Raw genomic sequence first — 25689 nt, 5'->3', positions numbered from 1 at the left:
TCAGTTGGGTGTACGAAGTTTGCTGATGTACATTTTCTATTTTCTACTCCTCAAATGCATGACATTTAAATACCAATATCTATAATTAAGATTTATACCTCTAATTTCAGTATTTTGATTGTAGAATATGAAGACAAAACTCCTTGATAAAGTAGTGTCTTAGGTTCCTTTTAATTTTTTGTGGATGTAATACATGTATCTTTATACATTCTTTTGGTAAGCTAGCTACTTGGTTGATATTTTCTCAGAACAGATTTCTAAGTTCAGAAGCAGTCATTAAGATGCTGGAAAGCTGTTTTCCATGCCTCAAAACTTTTTTCTTCTTATTTCTTTTGCTTTAAAGGAAGTTAATATGGAGAGGAAGAGTAGTTAACTTATCTGTTCTTTATAAAGATGTTAAAAACAGTGGGTATGGTTTTGGGGGAGGGAGGAGTTGGGATTGTCACTTTAAGGAAACAAAAAGTAAATTTTCAGAGTTCTGTTAACATAGATTTTCTAGGTAAAGGGGAAAGAGAAAACCCTCTGAATGTATTACTTAAAGTGCAACACCAACACAGGAAAATAACTTTGGTACTCTTTTTATCTTTGTGAAGATTTACCCAGGATTTAAAGTTCTAGATGAGAAAACTATCTATTATGTATTACTTCGTGAGGAATCATAAAACTTTTGATTCATTTCCCAGTCGATAAGCAGGCAACAAAAATTTCTCTAGTAAGCACAGTAATAACAGTTATCTGATGACTCTTTTGCTTGTATTTTAAAGGAATATCCAGGCTTTAAGATCTGGCTCTCAGATATTTAAGCCAGCCAGGAAAAGTTCAAAGAAATCTCACTTAGCAACTCTCCGCCCCATTCTCAAAAGTTTAGGTTTAAAGTGCTAAATGTATTTGTTTTTTCTGAAATGTGCTATTGAAAAAAGGCACTTCAAGGTCAGGTGAAGAAAACATGTTTATATACTTCTCTTGGGATGTGAAGAACTATACTTAATTTCTTCAATAGTTTTATTTTGTAAGGATTTATTTTACTTTAGGTTTATCTAATGGAAACCGTGCCTTGCTAAAGAAAGTGCCCCACTGTTATTCACTTGAAAATGGGTTTACTTAATTAGTAAATGACTATATCTGAAATCATTGCAGCCCAAACCCAGAAAACAGCAAAAATTAAATTTAAATCTTTAGAACAAAGAGTGTCCAAATTTGAAAGATTAAGATCTAAATATCAGATAGGTCAAATGCTAAATTTAATTGTATGTTTTTCTCAAATAAAAAGAATTCTTTTTTAGTTAACTTTGGAAAACTGCTTGAATTTGTAAAAATAAAAGATGTCTCAGAAAATGAATAAGTTTCAGTGTAGCTGGTGCTTCATATCTAAATTATAGCTCAAAGCGATACCTTTTTTATGTTTAGTGAAATGAAAATGTAATTGTACTTAAGTTATTGAGCCCTGTAGTTTTGCTGCTTCTTATAGAAGGAACTATGTCCTTTATAAATTATTTTGACATACAATAACATTTTGCCTATTGAAATAATAAATTCAGCTATTTAATATTTGGATTTAATGGTCAAAAAATGTACGCTGATCACTTCCAAAGTGTCAGCTATAATATTTCACTATCACACTATGTTGTTTCTCTGATCTAAAATACTTAAAATGCAGGTTATTTATTGTGACATAAATATACCTTTAAATTATAGCTGAAGTAGCATTTTTATTTTTAAAAATTTTACTTAGCAAAATAACGTTTTGTTAGTTTCCTCCTTCTCAATTTTTGTAGTATATATCATTTTGAAATGGGGTGCTTTTACTTCCAGAAAATGGATCATGTACTATGTAGATAGCATCTTGTTTTTATGAATTGCATGCAAAGACAAAATATCCTAAATATTATCTGTGAGTGAATCTGCTCCAGGTCCTCAAATAGTGTCAGTGTGTCATTCTACTGAAGACCACTTTTTTTTTTTTTTTTTTTACTGTTTTTGGAAAGTGCTCTAAAAATACTTACTGATTATTCCAAATTACTCTTTCTCATTTATGTTATTATAGTTTGAGAAACATGATTAATAGTTTCAATTCAGATGGAAATCAAAATTAGATATATGTTGAATAAAAGCATTAAACATTTAAGTGAAACTCTTAATATTTGTTAATTATCTTATATAAAATTACTAAGAAATTCAAAGACCACATAGATAGATGGTCACCACATGACTTAAATCATAGTTACTTTTAGACTTTAAACAACTCCATTAGGGATTTTTTTTTTTAATGAGGAGAAAGATATAAAACAAAATGGCTTAGAAAAATAAAATGGAGTGTGTACAAGAATAGAATACATTTTAATGCTTTACACATTGAATACGTTTTTTGTAACACTAAAAGCTTTAAAATGTCCATGTGTTCATTTTCTTGCAGAGGTCGGGAAATAGTCGTCCAAGGAAACACTTTCACAGTTGAAGGAACTTGGAAGTTCTGTCCCAGTTTAGTCCCGGTGTTTTTATTTCAGGCAGCTTATACTGTAGTAGATTCAGCGTCAAATATCTTACTTTTTAAGATCTGTAGGTTATGTTGAATAAAGTTTTCTGTGCTTTGAACTTCAGAGAATCTAGAGTCACTTCTCCTGGTAGACCAGCTTTTCATTTTTATCGAGTTCTGAATCGTGTCCGACGTGAAGTAGTAAACGATCGGGTCAAAGCAGCAGTTTAAAACAGCAATGCAGAGAGTGATCGGATACATGGTCCTCACTGCTCTGGCTGCTGAGCAGTTCACAAATGTCTGTGTTCTCATAAGAGAATACAAGATAAGGTTGACATTGTAAGGCACAAAACAGAAGCAGAAGATGACCAAATGTACAAAAATCATTTTTAAAATCTTCGTTTTGTTTATTTTGCTTCTACTTAATGTAACAGGTTTATTTAAAGTTCTTAGCACCATACTAGAACAAGTTACATTTAAAATTAGAGGAATAAAAAATCCCACTATTTCAATGAAAATTACAATCCTTGAGAGATAGGTTTTCCATGTGGCTTCTGGAAAATTTTCAAAGCAGGCTTCTAAGGTATTGTTACCCTTAGAGTGGGTAGACTGAAAAAAAACTGCTGGTGCACTTCCTCCCATCACAGTTAACCATACAGCAATGCAAACAATTTTTGCGTTTCGTTTAGTTCTTAAGGTCTTTGACTTAAACGGGTAGACAATTGCCAGAAATCTGTCAGCACTAATACAGGTTAAGAACAGAATGCTTCCATACATGTTCGTATAAAACAGCATCACTGAAATTTTACAGAGTAAATCTCCAAATGGCCAATTCCGTGTGGCAAAGTAAAAAATCCTGAAGGGTAAGGTAAAAACGAAAAGCAAGTCGGACATGGCCAAGTTAATCATGTACGTTGTGGTTTCATTTCGCACTTTTAGAGTGCAGATGAAAATGTAGATGGCCACGCAGTTGGATATTAGCCCAAGCACAAACACCATGCTAAACATGCACCCATACAAAGTGTACTTAAAGGAGTCATCGTAGTCGCAGTGGGAGCTGTTACTGCTTACCATTATAAAGCACGTCCAGTTTTCGGGTCGAAGTCCTTTGGTCAGCTGCCGTCTCCTTTGGTATTCAGATTGTGACCACTTTATAACCTCCACCGTATTTGCAAATCTTTGGATCTTTGCGTGGTTTTATAAGTATTTCCTTTTTCTTCCAAAGACACATGGAATTTGTTGCTGTAACGTTTCCACTTGGTTCTTCAACAAGAAGGTATTTTCGTTTTCTAGTCTTCAGAAAAATCCGTGATTCCAAGGCTCAGTTTAAAAAACGCAGTCAGTGAAGCCAACCCATTGGATTATACATTTGAAGTAAAAGCTGAGTTCAGAGACAGAATAAAACGATTGGTCTGGTAAACTTCTGTTTCAGAAGTCAAGATGAGTATTCTGAAATGAAAGTTTCTTTATACTCCAGAATGTTTAAGCTAAAGTTAGCAATTTTGTTTTGCTTTCCAGTGCAGAGTTTCAGAGACGTAAACATTCCCAGTTCGGTCTCATTTACTTCTTGCTCCTTTTAAATGAAGTTTTCCGTATTCCTACATTGGATGCCAGATGGCGGTAGGCAGAGGAGTCTTTGAAAGGTTCCAAATAGATTCCTCAGCGTGTTAGCTCTTGCTGAATCGAGGCCTTTTCCTCTGTAACCAGCTGTATTGTGAGACGGACTTTCTCTGAGGAGAAAAAGAAAGGCTTGCTGGATTTGTAGTATGACATCACAGGAAGAAGAGGCTGGGCTTGGACAAAGAAAGGTTTCAGCCCAGTTTGTTTGCAGTTCCTTTAATCTGATAATGTGTCTGCTGGGAATATACCTAGGAGGCTTGCAAAGGCCACTGACTGTTTAGCTGAGCCGTCTGCCCATTAACTCTTTTTTTGCAGAAACGCATTCTGGAATGTTGACCATTTCTCAGGGAGTTTGCTTTTCTTTCCTTTCTTTTTTATTCTTTCTCTCTTTTTGGTAGTAGTTGAGAGAGGAAAAAAATCAGTATGTGTTTAGGATAGGACTTTTTTAAAACTGAAATTTGTAGGTGTACTTCTAAATTGAAATTGTTGGTGATATCTTAATATAGCATTAAAAAGAAACTGTTTAATGACTGTAAAAGAGAGAAATTTAGTTATAAAAAGGATTTGAGTTGAGAGACCAAATTTTGCACTCTTGGCTTCTGTTTTCCACAGTTGCTCCTCAAGATTTAATTTGTTTTAATTGCCATGATTGTGTGTGGCTCCAATCCTGGATCTCTTCACTTTTCGATTAACAATTTTCTAACATCCTTTCCTCGTTCTCATAAAATTAAATTAAAATTTTATAGCACTTTTAATTTTTTAATTACCACTTTTACCAAAGAATAAATTTGAAAATGTTTATGTTTGGCATAGTTTTAATTTTACAGAATGAAATTGTATCTTTTTAAACAAAATATTTTCCCCTAAATTGATTGAAATAAATTTTGTAAAATAAAAGTTACACTACTTGGCTAAATTTTAGGTTCCTGATTTTAATTCCCCCCGCCCTCACCTACTCCTCCTAATAATTTGACATTAATTATATATTGGAATGTAGGTCAGATTTTGTTTTCATTTAAAAGCTCATGTGAGTGGTTTCTCTGTGTTTAAAGTAGACTCATTTTTTAAAGCCCAAAGAAATTAGAAGGAAGTATGTGTGAGAAAGGGGTAGTTGAATGTAGATAGTATTTCCTCAAGGATTATGTTTTTTCTTATTCTAAATTACCATTTTTTTCAGAAAAGACTATAGTTTGGTTTAATGTTACTATTTTCTAGCTTGGTTCCATTTGAGCTGAAACTATTCCTTGCAGGTATCAATTAAGGAAATTTGGTGAATTTAAGAGCACTTTATTTTTCTTTCTCAGTTACTTAACTAATTTAAAACTGATATTTTAGGAGTTCCCATCATGGTGCAGTGGAAACGAATCTGACTAGGAACCATGAGGTTGCAAGTTTGGTCCCTGGCCTCATCTGTGACCTATACCACAGCTCATGGCAATGCCAGATCCTTAACCTACTGAGCAAGGCCAGAGATCCAACTGCATCCTCATGGATACTAGTCAGATTGTTTTCTGCTAAGCCATGACAGGAACTCCTCTGTTTTTTTTTTTCGAATTGGTTATTTCTAGCCTTGATGATAGTATCAGTTTTATTTTGTCCCTTCTTTATTCTCTCTGCTGTCTTTTTACTAACCCTGTCACTTTTATCTATGTGGTGGTTATAGTATCTTGTCTTATTTCTGGTCCTACCCTCTTTCAATTTCCCCTGCCAGACAGTCACAAATCAAGTCACAAATGATCAACTAAGTATTTATTTATACGCTCTTGCTTCCAAAAAGAATTTAAAGCAGATTATACTTTTAAAACTGTCAAACTGATGAAACTAAATATTTAAGATTTTAGAATTTTATTATATGAAATTATACCTACATTTTAAAAGTTAAAAAGAAAGTGTGGAACAGTTAATATTTTTAGATGTGAGAAATGTGCGAGATATTATTCTAAACATTACTCATATCCATTCTAAAAATCACGCATTTTTAATGTAATACATGTTTGCAAAAAGCAAAAAATAAAAACCTGTGACGATTACACATTAAAAAAGCTTTTCCTCTACAAAAGACCTTTCCTTTCCAAAACACAAGTAAGATACCATGTCTTTTTATTATAAAATTAATCAAGGAGGAATTTTCACAACTGTAAAGTATTCTCTCATTAAAGGTTTTGATGGCCATAATTGGAGTTGTACTTAACATTGAGAATATGAGATAATGTAAAAAAAAAAAAAATTTGAATGAGAGTGTAGTGAAATAACTATGTTCACATTTAAAACAAAGTGTGGAACAGTGAAATTTTAAAATAGAAGAACAGTGTTCTGAATTTATTTTATTCATTTTGAAAGCAGCACACGTTTGCCCTGATGAGAAGTGATTCTTCAGGGTCTTTTTCCATCTCAAATTTATAGCTATGGACGTTCCCATCGTGGCGCAGTGGGAACAAATCTGACTAGGAACCATGAGGTTGTGGGTTCGATCCCTGGCCTCGCTCAGTGGGTTAAGGATCCGGCGTTGCTGTGAGCTGTGTGTAGGTCGCAGACACGGTTGGGATCTGACATTGCTGTGGCTCTGGTGTAGGCTGGCAGCAATAGCTCTAATTAGACCCCTAGCCTGGGAACCTCCATATGCCATGGGTGCAGCCCTATAAAGACAAAAGACCAAAAAAAAAAAAAAAAAAAAAAATTACAGCTATGAAAAAAGCCGGAGTTGGAGTTCTCTTGTGGTGCAGTGGATTAAGGATGTAGCATTGTCACTGCAGCAGCTTGGGTCACTGCTTGGGTGTGGCTTTGATCCCTGCCCCTGGGAACTTCCACACATCATGGATGTGGCAAAAAAAAAAAAAGCCAAAATCTTCTCGTTTTAGATTCTTCTGAAGCCTGTTACAGTAATTTTTTTCTTTTAAAAAATTATTTTTTTATTTATGTATAGTTGATTTACAGTGCTGTATGATAAATTTTCTATTTAAGTTTAGAAACAAAACTTTCTCAGTTTGAGAATAGAACATGTATAATTTATATTGATAGAATATATTTATTTTATGTCCAAATATCTTTTAACCTAATAGGAAAATTTATTAAATTGTAGACAAATTTAGTATTACTAAATGGGGATCATTACCGTTCTGTCATTACCTAAAAGTGATTTACCTTTTTGTCATTACTGCAAATGCAACTCTTTACTAGAGCCTGAGTTCGGGGGGTTGAACCAGCTGGTGGGGTTGGGTGGGAGTAGAAGAAGAAAGATTTCAAAGGTAATGTATGATGATTTATAGCAAAGTAAAAGCAGACAAGAATGGTGATTGAAGCAGCTTCAAGCAAAGAGGTAAAGGAAGTGCAGAGGAGCAGGAAGGCTGTGGTGGTGTAAGACCTAGAACTTGAGGGAGGGTATTCATCACTTCCAGCACTTCCCTTGTCCCTTCCTCCTTTTTTCCTGTCTCTGCCTGCTTCCTGCTCCTTCATCTGCCCCTCTTAAAATCTTACTTCATTTTTGTGTGGAGGAGACCTCCCAATCTCATCAGTTCCTTTTTTGTACTTCTTCAGACCTTGTTAAAATGTCTGGCTTTTAGGACATACAATCCGGTTAGGAGTAGAAAACAAAGAAATAATTGCAGTGTAGAGTGTAACAGTAGATGTTTGTACAACATGGAGATAAGGGCCTCCAGAGGAGATAATGTCTAGAGAAAGCTAGCCTTTAAAGCTGGATCAAAGTTTGGAATTTCTAATCTTGAGGGCGAAAGCCATGCCTGGTAATAATGTCTTAGTATAGTCCCATTAATATAGTCAGTCAGGCCTTTACCAGAAACACAGAAAATGACTTGAGTGACTGTTTTCTCAGTTCTCAGAAGGATGCTGCATAACTAGTTTCACTCTAAATTCCTAGAAGAGGAATGAGTATATACGCTTGACTAAATTTCTTTTTTTCCTTTTTTTTTTTTTTTTTTTTTTTTTTACAAATGACAGATTTTTAAGATCTAGCTCTATGAATATATTGCAAGTACACCTAAAAGCATAAACTCATTTCACTTTGAGCATTTATGTACATGTTTTTCTTTTAACCCAAAGATGGCCTCTTTAAATAGCTATTAATGCCTAAAAGCATATGGAAGCTTTAATCAGTAAGATTCTAAGCCACTAGCAATCCATTCCCAGAACAAAATTTCCATGATCACTTCTTTTATTGGTTTGCCAGTGTGATCATTTCAGTCATCTTATTTCACATTCTTGGAAAATTGGAGGATTTCCTATCAATATCACAAGTTACCAGTGCTGCCTCAGAAAGGTTACAGACAAAAGAGGGGAGGGACTGACTCTACAAAGGGGCCCCCTTTAAAGCCCAGCCTTTTGTTGTTGATTTTTTTAGTTAAAGCAAGTGGACTGTTTCAGACTGGCAAAAAAAAAAAAAAAAAAAAAAAAAAGGGAAAGAAAGGAAAAAAAGATTGCTGGATTGTTGTCCTGGTTCTATAGGGAAATAGGATAGGCACATTTAAATTATTTTTCTTATGTTAATTACTGGTGTGCTGATATTTTTTTATTCAATAGCAGATACTTACTGAGTGCCAAATGTGTGCCAAGTGCTCTTCTAGGTGATGGGAATATAGCAGCGAATGAAACAATTCCTGAGCCTTAACTTTTATTTAGAAGGAGCCAGGCAGTCAGTAAATAAACAGTTATATAGTTGGTCATGTGGCGATAAGTTCTCTATGAAAAAGTACGTTTAGGAGAAAAAGGGACATGTTCTATATAGAGTTCTAGGAAGGGCTTGTTGACAAGGGGACATTTGAAGAGAGACTGGGAAGAAGTAAAAGGAATAAATCATGTAGATATCTCGGGGAATTAACCTTCACCTGCTAAACAATCTTAAGAAAGGTTCTCCTCGGTCTTTATGTCTCATCTTCTGTAACTTCACTCATCAGGTTCATGTCCCCAAGATGTTCATGGCAATTGGAAATTTCTAAATAGTTTTCAATTTGATAGATTTCTCTGTGTCTGTTTCTGATTTCTGTTTTATGTAACACATCATAAACTGGGAGTTTTGGTTTGGTTTGGTTTTGACTACTTGACAGTATTGTTCAAGCTAAATACATCTGGGAGACCTTTTGTCTTGCATTAAAAGGAGCCCCAGGGAGTTCCCATTGTGTTGCAGCGGAAATGAATCTGACTAATATTTATGAGGGTGCCAGTTTGATTCCTGGCTTCACACTGTGGGTCAGGGATCTGGGGGGCCTTGCCTCGAGCTGTGGTGGAGGTCTGTAGGTTGCAGACACAGCTTGGATTGCTTGTGGCTGTGCCTGTGGCCGGCAGCTGCAGCTCAGATTCTACCCCTAGCCTGGAAACTTTCATAAGCTGCAGTGCAGCCCTACAGAAAAAAAAGGAGCTCCAGGTCAATAGTTCCATTTCAAGTCAGATCCCACCTTGACTCCTGCGTCCTCCTATAATTATTAGGTTCACCTCTTGCTCCTGATGCTTTGGCTGGCACCCTATTACCTCAAGGGATTGAATTTTCCTCTCCTGAGTTCAGTTTGCCAATAGTAGTGACATCTGACAGCCTATTTTAACTTGTCCATAAAACGGCCAACTGAAAAATGTCCTTCCCCACCGGGTTCTACAAGAACTAAGTCATTAGCCACTGCAGTCACTGACCTTTAACACCTCCCCAAAGGAGTTCAGAGTGGAATGAAGCCCTCTGTGCCCTGGCAAAACTGGCAGAACAAGCCTGCAGTGAGTTAGATATTTTCAGGAGAAATTTTTTATGAACCTCGATTCTTGCATCTTCCCATACTTAGAAAGACACTGGAACCATTAACTAAGGTATCTGTTCCTCGTGACTAGCAGCAGCCTTGTCCTGAGATAGGTATTTGGTTGAATGAAACCCCTTCCACAAAAATCACATATATACTGACCTCCCTAGTAACCTCCCTGGTAATGTTGCCGTGAGCTGTGGTGTGGATTGCAGATGCGGCTTGGATCCTAAGTTGCTGTGGCTGTGGGGTAGGCCAGTGGCTACAGCTCTGATTAGACTCCTAGCCTGGGAACCTCCATATGCCGCAGGAGCGGCCCAAGAAATGGCAAAAAGACAAAAAAAAAAAAAAAAAAAAAGAATCTGACTGCAGTGACTTGGATTGCTGTGGACATACCAGTTCAATCCCTGCCCCAGCACAGTGGGTTAAAGGATCTGGCATTGCTGCAGTGTGGCATAGGTTGAAGCTGCAGCTCAGAATGAATCCCTGGCCCAGGAACTTCCATATGTCGTGGGTGCCAGCCATTGGGAAAAAAAAAAAAGAAAAAAAGATTAGGTGCCTGGATGGGACTAAGGGTAATTTTAAGATTTGTACTGTGGTGATGAGGTGGTTGATAACAATTAACCAAAGAAGATATTGAAGGAGTCCTAGTTGATTGGCGATGAGGGTAATGAGTTCATGTTGATGTTTGAATGTATTAATATTTGAGACATTTGGCACATGTACATGTGGAGATCTGAGGTGTCTAGTTGGAAATACTGGACCTGGCATTTGAAAGAGTAGTTTTAGTCATAAATGTAGATTTATTTATTTATTTATTTTTTGTCTTTTTGCCATTTCTTGGGCTGCTCCCACGGCATATGGAGGTTCCCAGGCTAGGGGTCAAATCAGAGCTGTAGCTGCCCGCCTACACCACAGCAACACGGGTTCCGAGCCGCGTCTGCAACCTACACCACAGCTCACGGCAACGCCGGATCCTTAACCCACTGAGCAAGGGCAGGGACCGAACCCGCAACCTCATGGTTCCTAGTCGGATTCGTTAACCACTGCGCCACGACGGGAACTCCATAAATGTAGATTTAGAAGTAATATATATAAATAAAGCCATGATAGTGGCTTAACCAGCATATGGCAAGAGGATCCTGAAAAGCGATTAAAGAAGTAGTGAAGTTAAATGTGAAAGAACTGTCAGAAAGTCAAAGCCTACCCCAAATTTTCTGTTTTCTATTCTAGTTTTCTTTTGCAAGGCAAAGTGGTCTTATAATGATTTAGCTCAGGATAACACAAAAATGTTTCCTGTAATGTAGACCCAATAGTATTTCTTAAAATAACCCAGAAAACAATAGCAGTTCCTGTCTTCCACTTGCCCTATTGTTAACTTTTTTACTAGCACCAGAGACCTTGTACTTACTTGGATAATCAAAATGTCTTTTAGGAGCACCTTGACCTGAGAGCCTTTAAGTCCTTCTCTATCAGGAGACGTTCACACTTGCTTTGGAAATGTGTGTTAATATGAAAGATCATGTGGAGTAGACTTACAGCTTCTACTTTTTCTATCCATGTTGCTTATTAAGCGAGATTTATACTAATCTTGCTGACAGAGAGAGTCTGGATTCCTTCACATGATTAAGTGGCAAAACAAAATGAAATGTTGTCCAGGGAGTGATTATTGCTGAGAGTTAGTTTAGATAAGTAGTAGTAACATAAGACAGCTTGTCTGAGACCCAGAGAAATCGTCTGCATCCTGGATGGAAACAGCGCTATAGATATAAAGACATACATTTTCAAAAGTTAAATATTTGATTAAGTATTTTATTTACAGATTTAAAAAAAAATCAGTTGTATTATTTATCTCTTGCTATATGAGAAATTACCCCCAAACTTAGCAATTTAATAAAACAATGAATGTTTATTATTGCACGTGATTTCTGAAGGTCAGAGTCTGGGAGTGGTGTAGCTGTGTGGTTTTGGCTCCATTTCTCTCAGCAGAGTTCCTCAAGTTGTCACTCAAGGCTGCAGTCAGGGTTAGTCTTTCCTGGCATTGTAGAGTCTGGCTTCCAGCTTCACTCATGGGGTTGTTGGCAGCCCCCTTTCTTCACTGGTTGTTCACCAGAGGCTTCATTTGTTTGCTGCCTGGACCTCCATAGCGCTGCTCCCTCCATGGCAGCTGTTTTCCCCTAGAGCTAGAGCTTCTAGGGAGAGTGTCTAAGATGGAAACGGTAGGTTTTTAATAAGCTAATGTCAACTGGCGTGCCATCACTTCTGCTGTATGCCACGCACCACACAGATGAACCCTATACAAGAGTATAGGGGAGGAGTCTATACAAGAGTATAAATACCCAGTGGCAGGAATTACTTGGGTTCTCTTGGAGGCCAGCTGCCACAGTTGATATTTAGTGTCAGTTAGAAAGCAAATAATACCATCCACTTTATTCTTTGTGCTTTGCTGTGTTTAATTAAACCCATGATATGGCTATATCATATAACATTCTAGAAATATTTAATGAGTGTCTACTATATGCTAGGCACTTGGGTTTTATTTTAAGAACTCTTCAGAAGTCTCATCTGGATCCTGTTAGTCACCTGCTTAAAATCCTTTAAAGAGTTTATCCCTTGCTGTTGCCTTGCTGTTGCAGACTTGCGGCTTAGCTTTCTGGAACTAAGCATCTCTGTCCAAGGAGTTTATGTCCTGGATGAGGTTCTGAGTACTTTACACTTAGCATCTCATTCCGTGGTCAAAACCACCCCCTGAGGAAGTATTATTTTCCTCATTTTACAGGTGACCCACGTGAAATTTTTCTGGGGCCGCATTTTTCCTTTTCTGGCTGCTGAGCCATCTATTCTGCTTTTCACTTGAAATAACTTCTGTTCTTTCTTTAGGCCTCAGCTCAGACATAACTTCTTCCAAGAACTTTTGCCTAATCTGGATTAGGTGTCCCTCTCCTGATTTACTTCTGTGGCACCCTGTGCAGCCTTTTATTGTGGAACTTATTACTTTCTCTTGCAATAATTAAAAAATGGGTAAGAAAAAAAAGAATCCTACAGGCATTCTAAGCATGACTTAGGCCATTGAAATCTAGGCTTGAAATGCATCATTACAGTTTCTGAACTCCTGTAACACTTAAAGATATGCCACACAGTTTAACAATGCTTGTTTGAATATATAGATTTTTATATAATAGTTTAACAGTCAATTTTATTATTTTATAATAACTTTGTAGATCTTTTTCATTGCAATTAAGTACAGAATTTAACGTCACGGCTGTACCGATGTGCTGAAACTGAACTGAACTGTGCCAGGAGAAGCTTTACATGTCAAGTCACTGTTGTACCTCTCTCTGCCAGCCTTGATTTTTAAGGCTCTGTGGCAAGAATGGACAAAGTTTCCAAAGCCAGAGCAGGCAGAGAAAAGTAACATGTATATGTCAACAAAACCCGATTATTTGGCACCTAGGCCCAGCCTGTAAGCCTACTCCTCCTGACTCAGACTTAGTTTGGTTTCAAAATTGGAAACTTTAAGGATAATGAAATTCTAGGGCCTTGGAGTAGGTCCACCTAGAAGTAGAAGGGACAGAGCCCAAGCAAGACCAGTGAAATCCTTCAATAATGTGGGCTGAAGTTTCCAAGTTTGTTTTATCTTTTTGAAAACAATGGAGTATTCAGTCATTAAGTAATTTTTGGCACAAAACTTTGGCACTGTGAATAGGATAAACCTGCCACAGTATTTACTGTCATGGAGTAATGTGTTATGGGTAACATGTACTAGTTAGACTTTCCATAAGCAAAAATCTGGTGATTTTCATTCTCTGCTATAGATGCCTTGGTTAAGAGGCAGAAATTGTTTGAGGAAAATGACTTAATTGTGGTCATTTAATTGTAGGATATGTTTTGTTTTTTTACTTCTTTACAAGCCCATGTCATTAACTTATTGATAATTTAATGATTCCTACTTCAGCAGGATAGGCATTCCTCACCTTTGCACTCTAACCTGCCCTTTTTTGGTCTTTTCTGTTCAGTCATAACCCTCTCTAGCTTCAAAATTTGGCAAAATATCCTTGAATTTTATCATATTCACTTATGCTGTCTTCCTTTCATAAACTGTCATGCTCTGTTCCGTTAGCTGGTGTTAATTGTTAGTATTACTTTACTCAGATGAAAGCCACTACTTAGATGGCACTTCAGGCGTGCCCCTAATGACTATAGCAAAGAATGCCTCCAAAATAGAAATTAGTACATTATGGTGGTTATAGAATAAACCTGTATTACTTATTTTTAAAAGGTTTTGTTTAACTTAGTTTATTGTGGTTTTAGTCACACAGAGCTTTTTAGATTCTGTGTAGTCAGTTCATCTTTGGTTTTGGTCAAACCTCCAAAGTCCTTCCTTATCAAGAAGTTATAAAGAAGGGGGGGTAAATGGATGAGAAGGGGAAAAAAAAAAGGTAACTGTGTGAGGTAATGAATGCTGATTAGCTGGATTGTAGTGGTCATTTCACAGTGTGTATTTATTTGAAACCATCACATTGTACATCTTAAATATATACAGTTTTTTCAGTTATCCTCTAATAAAGGTGAAAACAGATTTTAAAAAGAAGGTATAATGGAGTTCCCGTCGTGGCACAGTGGTTAACGAATCTGACTGGGAACCATGAGGTTGCAGGTTCGGTCCCTACCCTTGCTCCGTGGGTTAAGGATCCGGCGTTGCTGTGAGCTGTGGTGTAGGTCGCAGACACGGCTCAGATCCTGCGTTGCTGTGGCTCTGGCGTAGGCTACGGCTCCAATTAGACCCCCTAGCCTGGGAACCTCCATATGCCGTGGGAGCGGCCCAAGAAATAGCCAAAAAAAAAAAGACAAAAAAAAATAAAAAGAAGGTATAAAGATATTTTCTTACACTCACTTCTAATAATTTTTCATTTTTTAATATAAGTAATTGATTATATATTGTGGAGTATAATCTTTTTTCAAATTGTTAATTTTTCAAACATTATTGAATAAACTATCTTCATAATTTCACAAAATCTACCTATATTCTGCAGTGTCTTGTATTTTTACTTTGTGGTCCATCTCTCTTCCTTTTGGTATAAACCTAGCGCCTTGGCAGTCTGTCTGTATTCTTGCCCTTCTTAGTTCAAGCACAGAGAGAGTAGAATATATAGGGCCGTCATTCTTAGGGACTTGCAAGCTGTCATTCTCAGAGAGTTAAAATTTTTGAATCTTTTTTTTTTTTTTTTTTTTTTTTTTTTTGTCTTTTTAGGGCCCCCACCTGTGGCATGTGCAAATTCCCAGGATAGGGGACTAATCAGAGCTGTGGCTGCAGCCACAGTCACAGCAACACAGCATACGAGCTGAGTCAGCGACTTACACCATGGTTCATGGCATTGCCGGATCCTTAACACACTGATTGAGGTCAGGGATTGAACCTGGATCCTCATAGATACTAGTCGGATTCATTACTGTTGAGCCACAATGGGAACTCCTGAATCATTATTTTTAATGGTTCTTACTGCCAGTCTTAACTTTTTGTAAATGATATTTTTAAAATTATGCCTTTAAATGTTTTGCTTGGTATATGAAATATAATTATTTTTCTTACTAATTTCCTTCTAACAGTACAGAAACCTTGCTAATCTCTCTCATCCTAATAGTTTCTTTGTAGATCCTTTTGAGTTTTTTTTATTGACAAATCATTTGTGAATAATGCTGTTTTTCTTCTTTCTTCCTTTCCAATCTTTTGATCTTGTATTTCTTTTTCTTGTCTTTTTGAGCTGACTGGAACCTCAAGTACAATGCTGAATAGCATTATGATAATGGGACATCCTTCTCTTATCTCTGATTTTTTTAAGTGGAATGCTTTTAATGTTTCACCACTATTCAGTGTTTGCTGTAGATTTTTTGTTTGTTCATAGATGCTATTCATCAAATTAGGAAGTACCTTTTTGTTCCTGGTTTTCTGAGAGTTTTCTTTTTTTAATTACAAATGGGTTTTCTAAATTTTTTCTGCACTGATTTTTGACAAGACTTTTTTTTTTGTCTTTTCTGGGGCCGCACCTGAGGCATATGGAGGTTCCCAGGCTAGGGGTCTAATCAGAGCTGTAGCTGCCGACCTACGCCACAGCCACAGCAATGTGGGATCCAAGCCATGTCTGTTACCTGTACCACAGCTCATGGCAACGCCGGATCCTTAACCCATTGAGCGAGGCCAGGATCAGACCCGCAACCTCATGGCTCCTGGTCGGATTCATTGACCACTGAGCCACGACGGGAAAGCCCCAATTTTTTTTACCTTAGATTTATTAGTGAGGTTAATTGCCCTATGGATTTTCTTTTCTCTCTCTCTCTCTCTCTTTTTTTTTTTGGCTGCATCTGCGACATACAGAAGTTCCCAGGCCAGGGATCGAATCTGAGCCAGAGCTGTGACCTACACCACAGCTGTGGCAACTCCAGGTCCTTAACCATTCCACTGGGCCAGAGATAGAACTGGTGCTTCCACAGACACAAGCTGGATCATTAACCCACTTTGCCACAGTGGGAACTCCTATAGCTTTTCTAAAGTTGAACTAATCTTGCAACCTGGATAAACACAACTTGATAACTGACATATTCTCTTTTTAACATTGCTTATTTGGGTTGCTGATATTTCTTGTTCGTGATTTTTTAAATTTCTGTTTAAGGGCGATAATGTCATTGACAGTTTTTCGAACCTTTTTTTTTTTTTTTTTGGTCTTTTTTGGGCCTCACCTGCGGCATATGGAGCTTCCCAGGCTAGGGATCTAATTGGAGCTGTAACTGCCAGCCACAACCACTGCAGATCTGAGCCGCATCTGAGACCCACACCACAGTTCACGGCAATGCCAGATCCTTAACCCGCTGAGTGAGGCCAGGGATCGAACCCGCAACCTCATAGTTCCCAGTGGGATTCGTTTCCACTGCGCCACCATGGGAACTCCTAAAATCATTGTTGTACTAGCCCCATAAAATGAGATGGAGAATGTTTTTACTTTTTCCATTCTCAGAAGAGTATAAGTGGAATTTTTTGTTCCTTGATATTTGGTAGAATTCACTGGTAAAACCAGAGGTACTTGATGTTTTCTTTGTGGGAAGACTTTTAATTACTGATTCAAATTCTTTAATAGTTTATGAGACTATTGAAGTTTATTTCTTATTGAGTTAATTTATATTTTTGTGCAATTTTCCATTTTGTCTAAGTTCTGATTTATTAACATAAAATTATTCATAATAGCCTCCTGTTGTTTTTCTAGTCTTTGTAATGAAGGCCTCATTTTTGTTCCTAATACTGGTTTTTTTTTTTTTTTTTTTTTGACCACACCCACCACATAATGGAAGTTCCCAGGCTAGGGGTCAAATCAGAGCTACAGCTGCCGGCCTATGCCACAGCCACAGCAATGTGGGATCTGCACAGCGTTTGCAACCTATACCCCAGCCCACGACAGTACCGGATCCTTAACCCAAGTCCTCATGTATACTAGTTGGATTCATTACTGCTGAGCCACAATGGGAACTCCATGTTCCTAATACTGTTTGTCTTTCTCTTCTCTTTTTCTCAGTCAGTCTGACTAGAGGTTTGTTTAATTTTATTATTTATTTCAAAGAATCAGTTACTAGCTTTGTTGACCAAACCAAGTATTTTATTTTTGTTTTCAGTTTCATTAAATCCTGTTCATATTTTTATTATTTATTTCTTCCTTCTACTTTCTTTGGGTCTTTTCTGTGTCTCTTCCCCTAACTTTTAATTTCTTTTCAAATACAAGGATTTAAAGTTATACATTTTCCTAGATCTTTGTGTATAGTACCAAAATTGGCAATCATTCTTTTCAAAATGGAGAAAAGAATCTTATTCTGACTTCAAAATTGATATTGTCCATTATGACTAAATTCATAGTGCTTACCATGTCAAACAGTATGATTTTGATAATGTTTGTGGGCAAATTATATTTACCAGTGTTGTTTTAATGTCATCTTGTTTCATATAGGATTCACCTTTATTTGATCTTATTAAACAAGCAAAGGACAGAGAAGGACCAGCTGATCACCTTGAATCTGCTTGTACTCTTATTAACCTTCCTCTCCAGAGTAATCACACTGCAGCAGATATGTAAGTAGAATATCTGTTTGTATTGTCCATTCAACCTGCAAATAGATCTGAGCATCATGTAATGCAAGACGTTATATGGAAGCTGTAGGGAATAGAATTTTGAATAAGACATTGTTCTGGCTTTCAGGGATCAGGAACATAAGATGCATGACCCAAATAAAGCTCAGACAGTAGTACAAAGTGCTCATGAGTCACTCAGGTTTGGTTCATGGCAGAGATTGCAATTTAGATAGGCCGCAAAGGTGGAGTAGATCTCAACATGGAAACTGGAGAGGAGGGAAGGGGCAGAAAGAGCGTGAACCCCAAAGGGTAACAGCCAGGAAAGCGGAAAACATCTTTCAGGGAGTGCAGCTCAGTGCATTTGGAGTGAAGCATAGGATAGTGTGGGGTAAGAGACTAATTAATAAGATAGATGATTAGCCTGTGATGATGTGATGAAAGAAGAAAGCAAGAGCTCACATTTATTGAGGGTTCACTATGTGCTGGACAGTTTCTTAGCAGCCCTGCAGGGTAATAGACACTGCTGTCAACCTCAGTTATCTGTGAAAAAGGAATTAGAGAAATACGGTAACTTGCCAAAAGTCAGCAGAAGTCAAACCCAAGCAGTCTGACCCCATAGTCCATGCTCTTAACCATTCTGTCTACATTGCCTTTCAGTAGAAATGTGCCTGGTGGTATGTCTCTGTTTAGTTCTGCATAGGAATTAACGTTACAGTGGTCTGTGATTAGTGCAGGGACTGTTTTCCAGAAATGTCATTTCTATGCTTATTTGTACCCCAAAACGTTTCTAGCATATGGAGCCTCTGCCTTCATGTATAAATTTGTTTGCTAGGTAATACGTTAATATAAATAAGTTAAGCCTTACCTTTCTCTTTAATTCATTAAGCAATTATCTCTTAAGTGCCAGGAGGTGTTGTAGGTGCTGGGAATACAAAGACAAGTAAGGTGGACTAGGTCCGTCCCCTCAGAGAGCTTACACTCTGGAGGAGGGAAATAGTGAATAAGTAAACTAATCCAGAAGGTCATTTTAGAGAATAATAAGTTCTGTCATGAAAATAAACAGAACGATGTGAAAGAGAAGCTGAGAGAGTAATAGAATATTTAGGGAAGTGCCCTCTGGTGAAGTGATATTTGATCTGAGACTTCAAGAACAAGTGGTTGCTGGACAGACAAAATCTGCATGATATGCATTCCAGGCAGAGCAACAGTAAGTCTTGGGCCTTGAGTGATCAAACTTAGCTGGTCTGAGGACCAGAAAGAAATCTCAGTGTGGCTGGGGTAAAGCGAGCAAGAGGAGAATGGGACAGGGCGGGTTGGAGAGGCAAACTGGGGCTAGACCTCACAGGTTTCCATAGGCCATAGGAAGGAGTTTAGATTTTATTTATTTATTTTTTGTCTTTTTAGGGCCACACCCATGGCATATGGAGATTCCCAGGCTAGGGGTTGAATCAGAGCTACAGCTGCCAGCCTATACCACAAGCACAGCAACGCCAGATCCTTAACCCACTGAGCAAGGCCAGGGATCGAACCTGTGTCCTTATGGGTACTAGTCAGATTCATTTCCACTCAGCCACGACAGGAGCTCCAAGTTTTAGTTTTAGAAGGGAAGCAGGAAGGTGTTATGGCTTTAAGCAGGGATCTAGCCTGCTATAATTTGTGTGTATGTTTTTGTTTTTGTTTTTGTTTTTGTTTTTTGGTCTTTTTGCCTTTTCTAGGGCTGTTCCTGCAGCTTATGGAGGTTCCCAGTCTAGGAGTCTCATCAGAACCGTAGCTGCCGGCCTACGCCACAGCCACAGCAAATCGGGATCCAAGCCACATCTGCAACCTGCACCACAGCTCACGGCAACGCCGGATCCTTAACCCACTGAGCAAGGCCAGGGATCAAACCCGCAACCTCATGGTTGCTAGTTGGATTCGTTAACCACTGAGCCGCGACGGGAACTCCTATAATTTGTGTTTTAAGGACCGCTTTCTGACTGCCATTTGAAGTACAGATGGGGTTGGAGGAGGGAAAGGAACAGGGCAAGGAAAAAAATAAGACCAGTTTGGAGACAATTGGAATAGTCCAAGTGAGAAATGTAAATGACTTGATCTAAGAAATGTTAGTAGAGAGAGAAAGAAGTGGACAGATCTGGGGTGTATTTTAGAGGAAGATTTAATAGAACTTTCTTTTGCATTGGCCTTGAAGATTGAGAAAAGGAAAGAAATTAAAAATAGCTCCTAGAGTGACTTAATAAACTGGATGTAATGTGGAGCCATTTTTTGAAATGGGAAAAATGGAGGGAAAATCAAGAATTCCATTTTGGCCTTCTCAAATCTGAAGTCTAGTAAGTAAGTGAATATTTTCACCCGGAATTCAAGGGAGATTAACTTCTACCCAAGTCAAGTCAGTCTACAGTATTGGTAGCGAATTGAGGAGAATTGCAAGTGTGACGGGAGACTAGATCCTGATCCTTAGACGGTCGTGATGGTGATTCCCCTTTCCTGCTGCACTAGGTAATGGATTGCCTGTGGTAGAAACGTCTGTAGTAAGGCGCACGTCTACTTCCTGCTCAGAATTACTTCTGTTACTAAAAAAAAAAATTTAGAAAGTAGATCTGGAGTTTCCCTCTAAAATAAATATAGCACAGAGCAGTAGAAAGTCAGAAGTTGAGAGAGAGTACTTCCTAATATCTCTGCCTTGATTTATGCCTGACATATTTAGTATACAGGTGTAAATCTGCTTTAATAATGCTATCTGAAATATTAGTCATGTAATTCTATACTAGGTAATTTAGGAAGGCATATGTGTGTGTAACTTAAGTCTTCTATATGTGGACCATAGTTATAAATGAAACATTTTTAAACAAAGAATCAGAGAAATTGATATTTTGATATCAATGGCTTATTATTTTAATTAGGAGTCATTTTACATCTATACACTATACACTATAATTATTAAAATCGAACATATAAACACATACAGCTGTGGTTTTCAATAAGGTAGGAATTCCCACTAGAAGCCATTTATTAAAATAAAATTAGAAATGATGACAAGCTTAGTTTTCCTATTAAGCTCCTTTTTCCAACTTATATTTAAGTAGGAATTTGGTGTAGAATAACAGATTAAATAGACAAGATGTGTTTGGATGCATGTCTACAGCCGTGTGTGTGTGTGTGTGTGTGTGTGTGTGTGTGTGTGTGTGTGTGTGTGTGTGTGTGTGAGAGAGAGAGAGAGACAGAAAGTGATGGAGATTCTTAGCAAACTTCAAATGAAGACTTTTCCTTTGAATATATCCAGGTATCTTTCTCCTTTAAGATCCCCCAAGAAAAAAGGGTCAACTACACGTGTAAATTCTACTGCAAATTCAGAGGCACAAGCAACCTCAACCTTCCAGACTCAGAAGCCACTGAAATCTACCTCCCTTTCACTCTTTTACAAAAAAGGTCAGTAGATGTTAACTTGAAGAGTATGGACTCTGAAACCAGGCTGACTAGATTCAAATCTTGGCACTTCTGCTTAGTAAGCATGACTTTGGAAAAGTCACTGAATGTCTTTGTGCCACAGTTTCCTCTTCCATAAGATGGAAATAATAATAATGTACCCTATGAGTTTTGAGGTAATTAAATGAATTAATACATAAAATACTTCCAACAGTGCCTTGCACATAGTAAGCACTCAGAAAGTGTTAGATGTTGTTATTGTTGCTATTGCTGCTATACTTTCAAGTTTATGTTTGGAAATATTTGCTGTTATCATGACTTTTGCTGTTCAGGTGTGTGAGTTGAGATTATACAGTGTGCTGTGGCCTGGTGCATTGCATTTCTGGGTGGCCCAGTGGCATGGCATTCTCAGTTTGCGTGTGGGTTGCGACGGGGCGGGGAGGTGATTTGGTGTCTGTTGGATGTGTATATACATGCAAGTGCATGCCCGCTTGGAGCTCTTTGAAGGAAGGTGAAAGGTCAGATTCCTCTGTGATAAACCTTTTTTTTTTCTGATTTTATTCAAGTCAGCAATATACTGAGCTTCATAGGCAAGATAGAGCAGTGTTTCCAAAGTGTTGTCCCCAACCAGCTGAATCCACCTCACCTGGTAAATTGTAGGAAGGATTTTTTTTTGGAGCCCCACCTTAGAATTACTCAATCAGAAACTCTAAGAAGAGGGAAAAGAATCCTTTTTGAATATTGATAGAATTTTCAACATTTTTTGTGATGAGGGATTACCAGTGGAACTGAAACAAACCCTCTTTGGGTCTGATTTCACAATATCTTAGGATCTTTCTTCTTCCACCTATGCCTCAGTTTTATGCTGTAATAATTTGCCTTCTATGTATATAGCATGGCACTAAGACTAGAAACCATTTATTCATAAGGGAAATAGTGGTAGAGATGAATTTAATGTTAAAATGCTGTTTAACAGCATTTTGATTATAGCAATTTCATGTTTTGAAAAAGTCCACTTGTGATAAGTCGAGAATAGATATGATTGATTCTCCTTATTTCTCCAGTGTACCGACTAGCATATCTTCGACTCAATACCCTGTGTGCACGCCTTCTGTCTGATCACCCAGAACTAGAGCATATCATCTGGACCCTTTTCCAGCACACACTGCAAAATGAGTGTGAACTCATGAGAGACAGGCATTTGGACCAGGTGAGAAAATTATGCACATCTTCTCTTCTCCCCCTTACTTGTTAGCTCTGTAACTGATTTCTTTTCCTTTTTTTTTTTTTTTTGGTCTTTTTTTGTCTTTTTGCCATTTCTTGGGCCGCTCCTGCGGCACATGGAGGTTCCCAGGTTAGGGGTCGAATCAGAGCTGTAGCCACCAGCCTATGCCACAGCCACAGCAACGTGGGATCCGAGCCGAGTCTTCGACCTACACCACAGCTCACGGCAATGCCGGATCCTTAACCCACTGAGCAAGGCCAGGGATTGAACCCCCAACCTCACGGTTCCTAGTCGGATTCGTTAACCACTGCGCCATGATGGGAACTCCTGCATGTGAATTTTAGGATCAGCTTGTCAATTTCTGCAAAGAAGCCAGCTGGAATTTTGATAGGGATTGCTTTTAATCCTAGATCAATTTAGTAGTACTGTTGTCTTAACATTGTCTTATAGTTCATGAACATGTAATGTCTTTCCATTCACTTAGATCTTGAATTTCTTTCAACAATGATTTATAGTTTTCAGAGTACAAGTCTTGCACTTTTTAAAAAAGGATTTTATTCCCTGTTAACTCTGTTGTAGACTTGTTTCCTCAGTTCTCTGTAAGATTTTTCATTACAAGTGTATAGAAATACAATTGATTTCTGTCTGTTGATCTTGTATCCTGCAACCTTGCTGAAGCCGTTTATCAGTTCTAATAGTTTTTTAGTGGATTCCTTAAGATTTTCAGTATATCAAATCCTATCATCTATGAATTGAGGTCATTTTACTGCTTCCTTTTAAATCTAGATGCCCTTTTATTTCATTTATTTGCCAAATTTTTCTGGCTAGACTCTCCAATACAGTGGTGAATAGAAGTGATGAGAGAGAGGATTTACTTATTTTGTTACTGATCCTAGGGGTAAGTGTTCAGTCTTTCACCATTATAAATGTTAGCTGTGGGGTTTGTGGGGTTGAGGAAGGTCCCTTATATGTCTAGTCTGTTGAATGATTTTATCATGATAGGGTGTTGAATTTTATCAAATGTGTTTTCTGTATCTATTGAGATGATCACTGGGTTTTTTCCTTTCATTATATTGATATTTGGTATATTACATTAATTGATTTTCAGATCTTATATTTCTGGAATGAATTCCCCTTGCCAGAGTGTATATCCTTTGATATAATCCTGCTGGATTCAGCTTGTTTTTATTGAAGATTTTTTGGTAAATTTCTTGTGATACCCTGTTTTGGTATCAGAGAAATATTGCCCTCATAGTATTAATTGGGAAATATTCCTTCCTATTGTAATTTTGGAAGAGTTTGCGAAGAATTGGTGTTGATTGTGTAAATGTTTGGTAGAATTCACCAAGGAAATTATTTGGGCTTGGGCTTTTTGTTTGTGGTTAGTTTTGGACTACTAATTCAAGCTCAGATTTTCTATTTCTTCTTGAGTTATTTTGGTAGTGTATGTCTTTCCATAAATTTTCCATTTCTTCTTAGATATCTATCTTGTTGGTGATGTAACTGTTCATAATGTTCCCTTATAGTCCTTTTATTTTTGTAAGATCAGTGGTAATGTTTCCTGTAAGAATGATATTTTGGTCAAATGATGAATTATTATATAAATATGTGTAACCTACAAATATGTATATTTTATGGGGGCATACTTGGACTATGAACTCTCTAATATGTTGGATTTTTTAAGCAGGCACTTACTGCCTTACGGTTCTACTGCTTTTCTACAATAAGAGAAAGATAGATAGTAAAGCTAAGGATTTCTAAATAGATTAGGTATCTGGAATCAGAAATATTTTTGTGAGAGGTACCTTAGGCAAAATATTGAAATAGGAGAAAAATGTCAATAGCAAAGAGGATTCTTGGATGGCATTCTCAATAGGAGGAATAGTAGTACTGGGGCTGGTATTGAGGGGTATTGAGTAGGTATTCTTGATAACACGTGGGAGCAAGAATATTGCAGAAGACATGAGCATGTAAATTAGGCAGTAAAATTCAGACAGATTACAAATTTAAAGTCACAAAAAATCACTTCAGATTTTATTTCTGTGTTTAAAATATTCTCTTGAGGGAGTGGGATGGACTGGGGTTGGGGTTATAGATGCAAACTATTACATTTAGAATGAATAAGCAATGAGGACCTACTGTATAGCACAGGGAACTGTATCCCATCTCTTGTGATAGAAGATGGTGGAGTATGTTAAAAAATGTATACATATGTATGACTGGGTCAGTTTGCTGCAAGCAGAAACTGACACATCGTTAATCAACTATACTTAAATAAGATAAAACATCCTTTTCTTGAAATGTCATATGCATATAGAATAATCACTATATCATAAGGATACATCTTAATGTAAATTCATCAACTGAACTCATCTGTGTAACCAGATCAAGAAACAGAACTTTATCAGTAATACAGCAGACTGTCTCCTGCCCCGCTCCAGTTACTGCACCCCCCTGACAGCACCACCAAGTGTAGTTAAAATTATTTATCCAGAGATTTGAACCTCTTTCACACCTGGTTTTTTTTTTCTTTTTGGCCATGCTTGCAGAAGTTCCTGGGCCATGGTTCAAAGCAGAGGCACAGCAGTGACAACGCTAAATCCTTAACTGCTAGGCTACCAGAGAACTCCACACTTGGCTTTTTAAAGTGCTAATTACACAGTTAATTGATTCTAGTACTTTTCTCTTCTGGGAGACATTTGAGAAACAGGATCCAAAATGAGGGTTATTCACAAACCAGATGATCAGTCCTGCATAATTTAGTGTTGGCTATTTGCATTTTGCTCGCTAAGCGTGATTTGGCTTAAACACTTTCTCATGAACTTTCAAACTGAGCTCAGGATGGGAAAAGATAATCATGTAGGAAATTAAATTTCTTTTTTTGAAACTAAAAGAAAGATAATGGAGTGCTTTTTAGAGCATAACCACATAACAAATTCTGACTATTTTTACATCACATGTATTTACTAGATTATGATGTGTTCCATGTATGGCATATGCAAAGTGAAGAACATAGACCTTAAATTCAAAATCATTGTAACAGCATACAAAGATCTTCCTCATGCTGTTCAGGAGGTAGGTAATTTTCTGTGGTAAGGCTTTTCTA

The 25689-nt window shown here is 37.5% G+C and overlaps 2 protein-coding genes across 3 annotated transcripts in view; one reads left to right on the top strand and one right to left on the bottom strand.

The window, feature by feature from the left end:
* Positions 1-25689, top strand: part of RB1 (RB transcriptional corepressor 1) — a 130889-nt gene that overhangs the window by 95040 nt on the left and 10160 nt on the right. The window contains exons 18-21 of one of the 2 annotated variants that reach the window (XM_013992198.2): positions 17814-17935; positions 21234-21361; positions 22423-22568; positions 25554-25658. In XM_013992198.2, the coding sequence (XP_013847652.2) occupies positions 17814-17935; positions 21234-21361; positions 22423-22568; positions 25554-25658 (501 nt within the window). 2 annotated transcript variants of the gene reach the window in all.
* LPAR6 (lysophosphatidic acid receptor 6) lies at positions 1690-6298 on the bottom strand. Its single transcript, XM_003482887.4, has one exon. It carries the CDS (start codon positions 3545-3547, stop codon positions 2510-2512), a length of 1038 nt encoding a protein of 345 aa, XP_003482935.2. The 5' UTR covers positions 3548-6298; the 3' UTR covers positions 1690-2509.

The sequence above is a fragment of the Sus scrofa genome, chromosome 11, assembly GCF_000003025.6.
Source record: "Sus scrofa isolate TJ Tabasco breed Duroc chromosome 11, Sscrofa11.1, whole genome shotgun sequence".
Taxonomy (NCBI): Eukaryota; Metazoa; Chordata; class Mammalia; order Artiodactyla; family Suidae; genus Sus; species Sus scrofa.
Note: the sequence above shows the minus strand (reverse complement) of the source record. Positions and strands in the feature narration are given on the sequence as shown.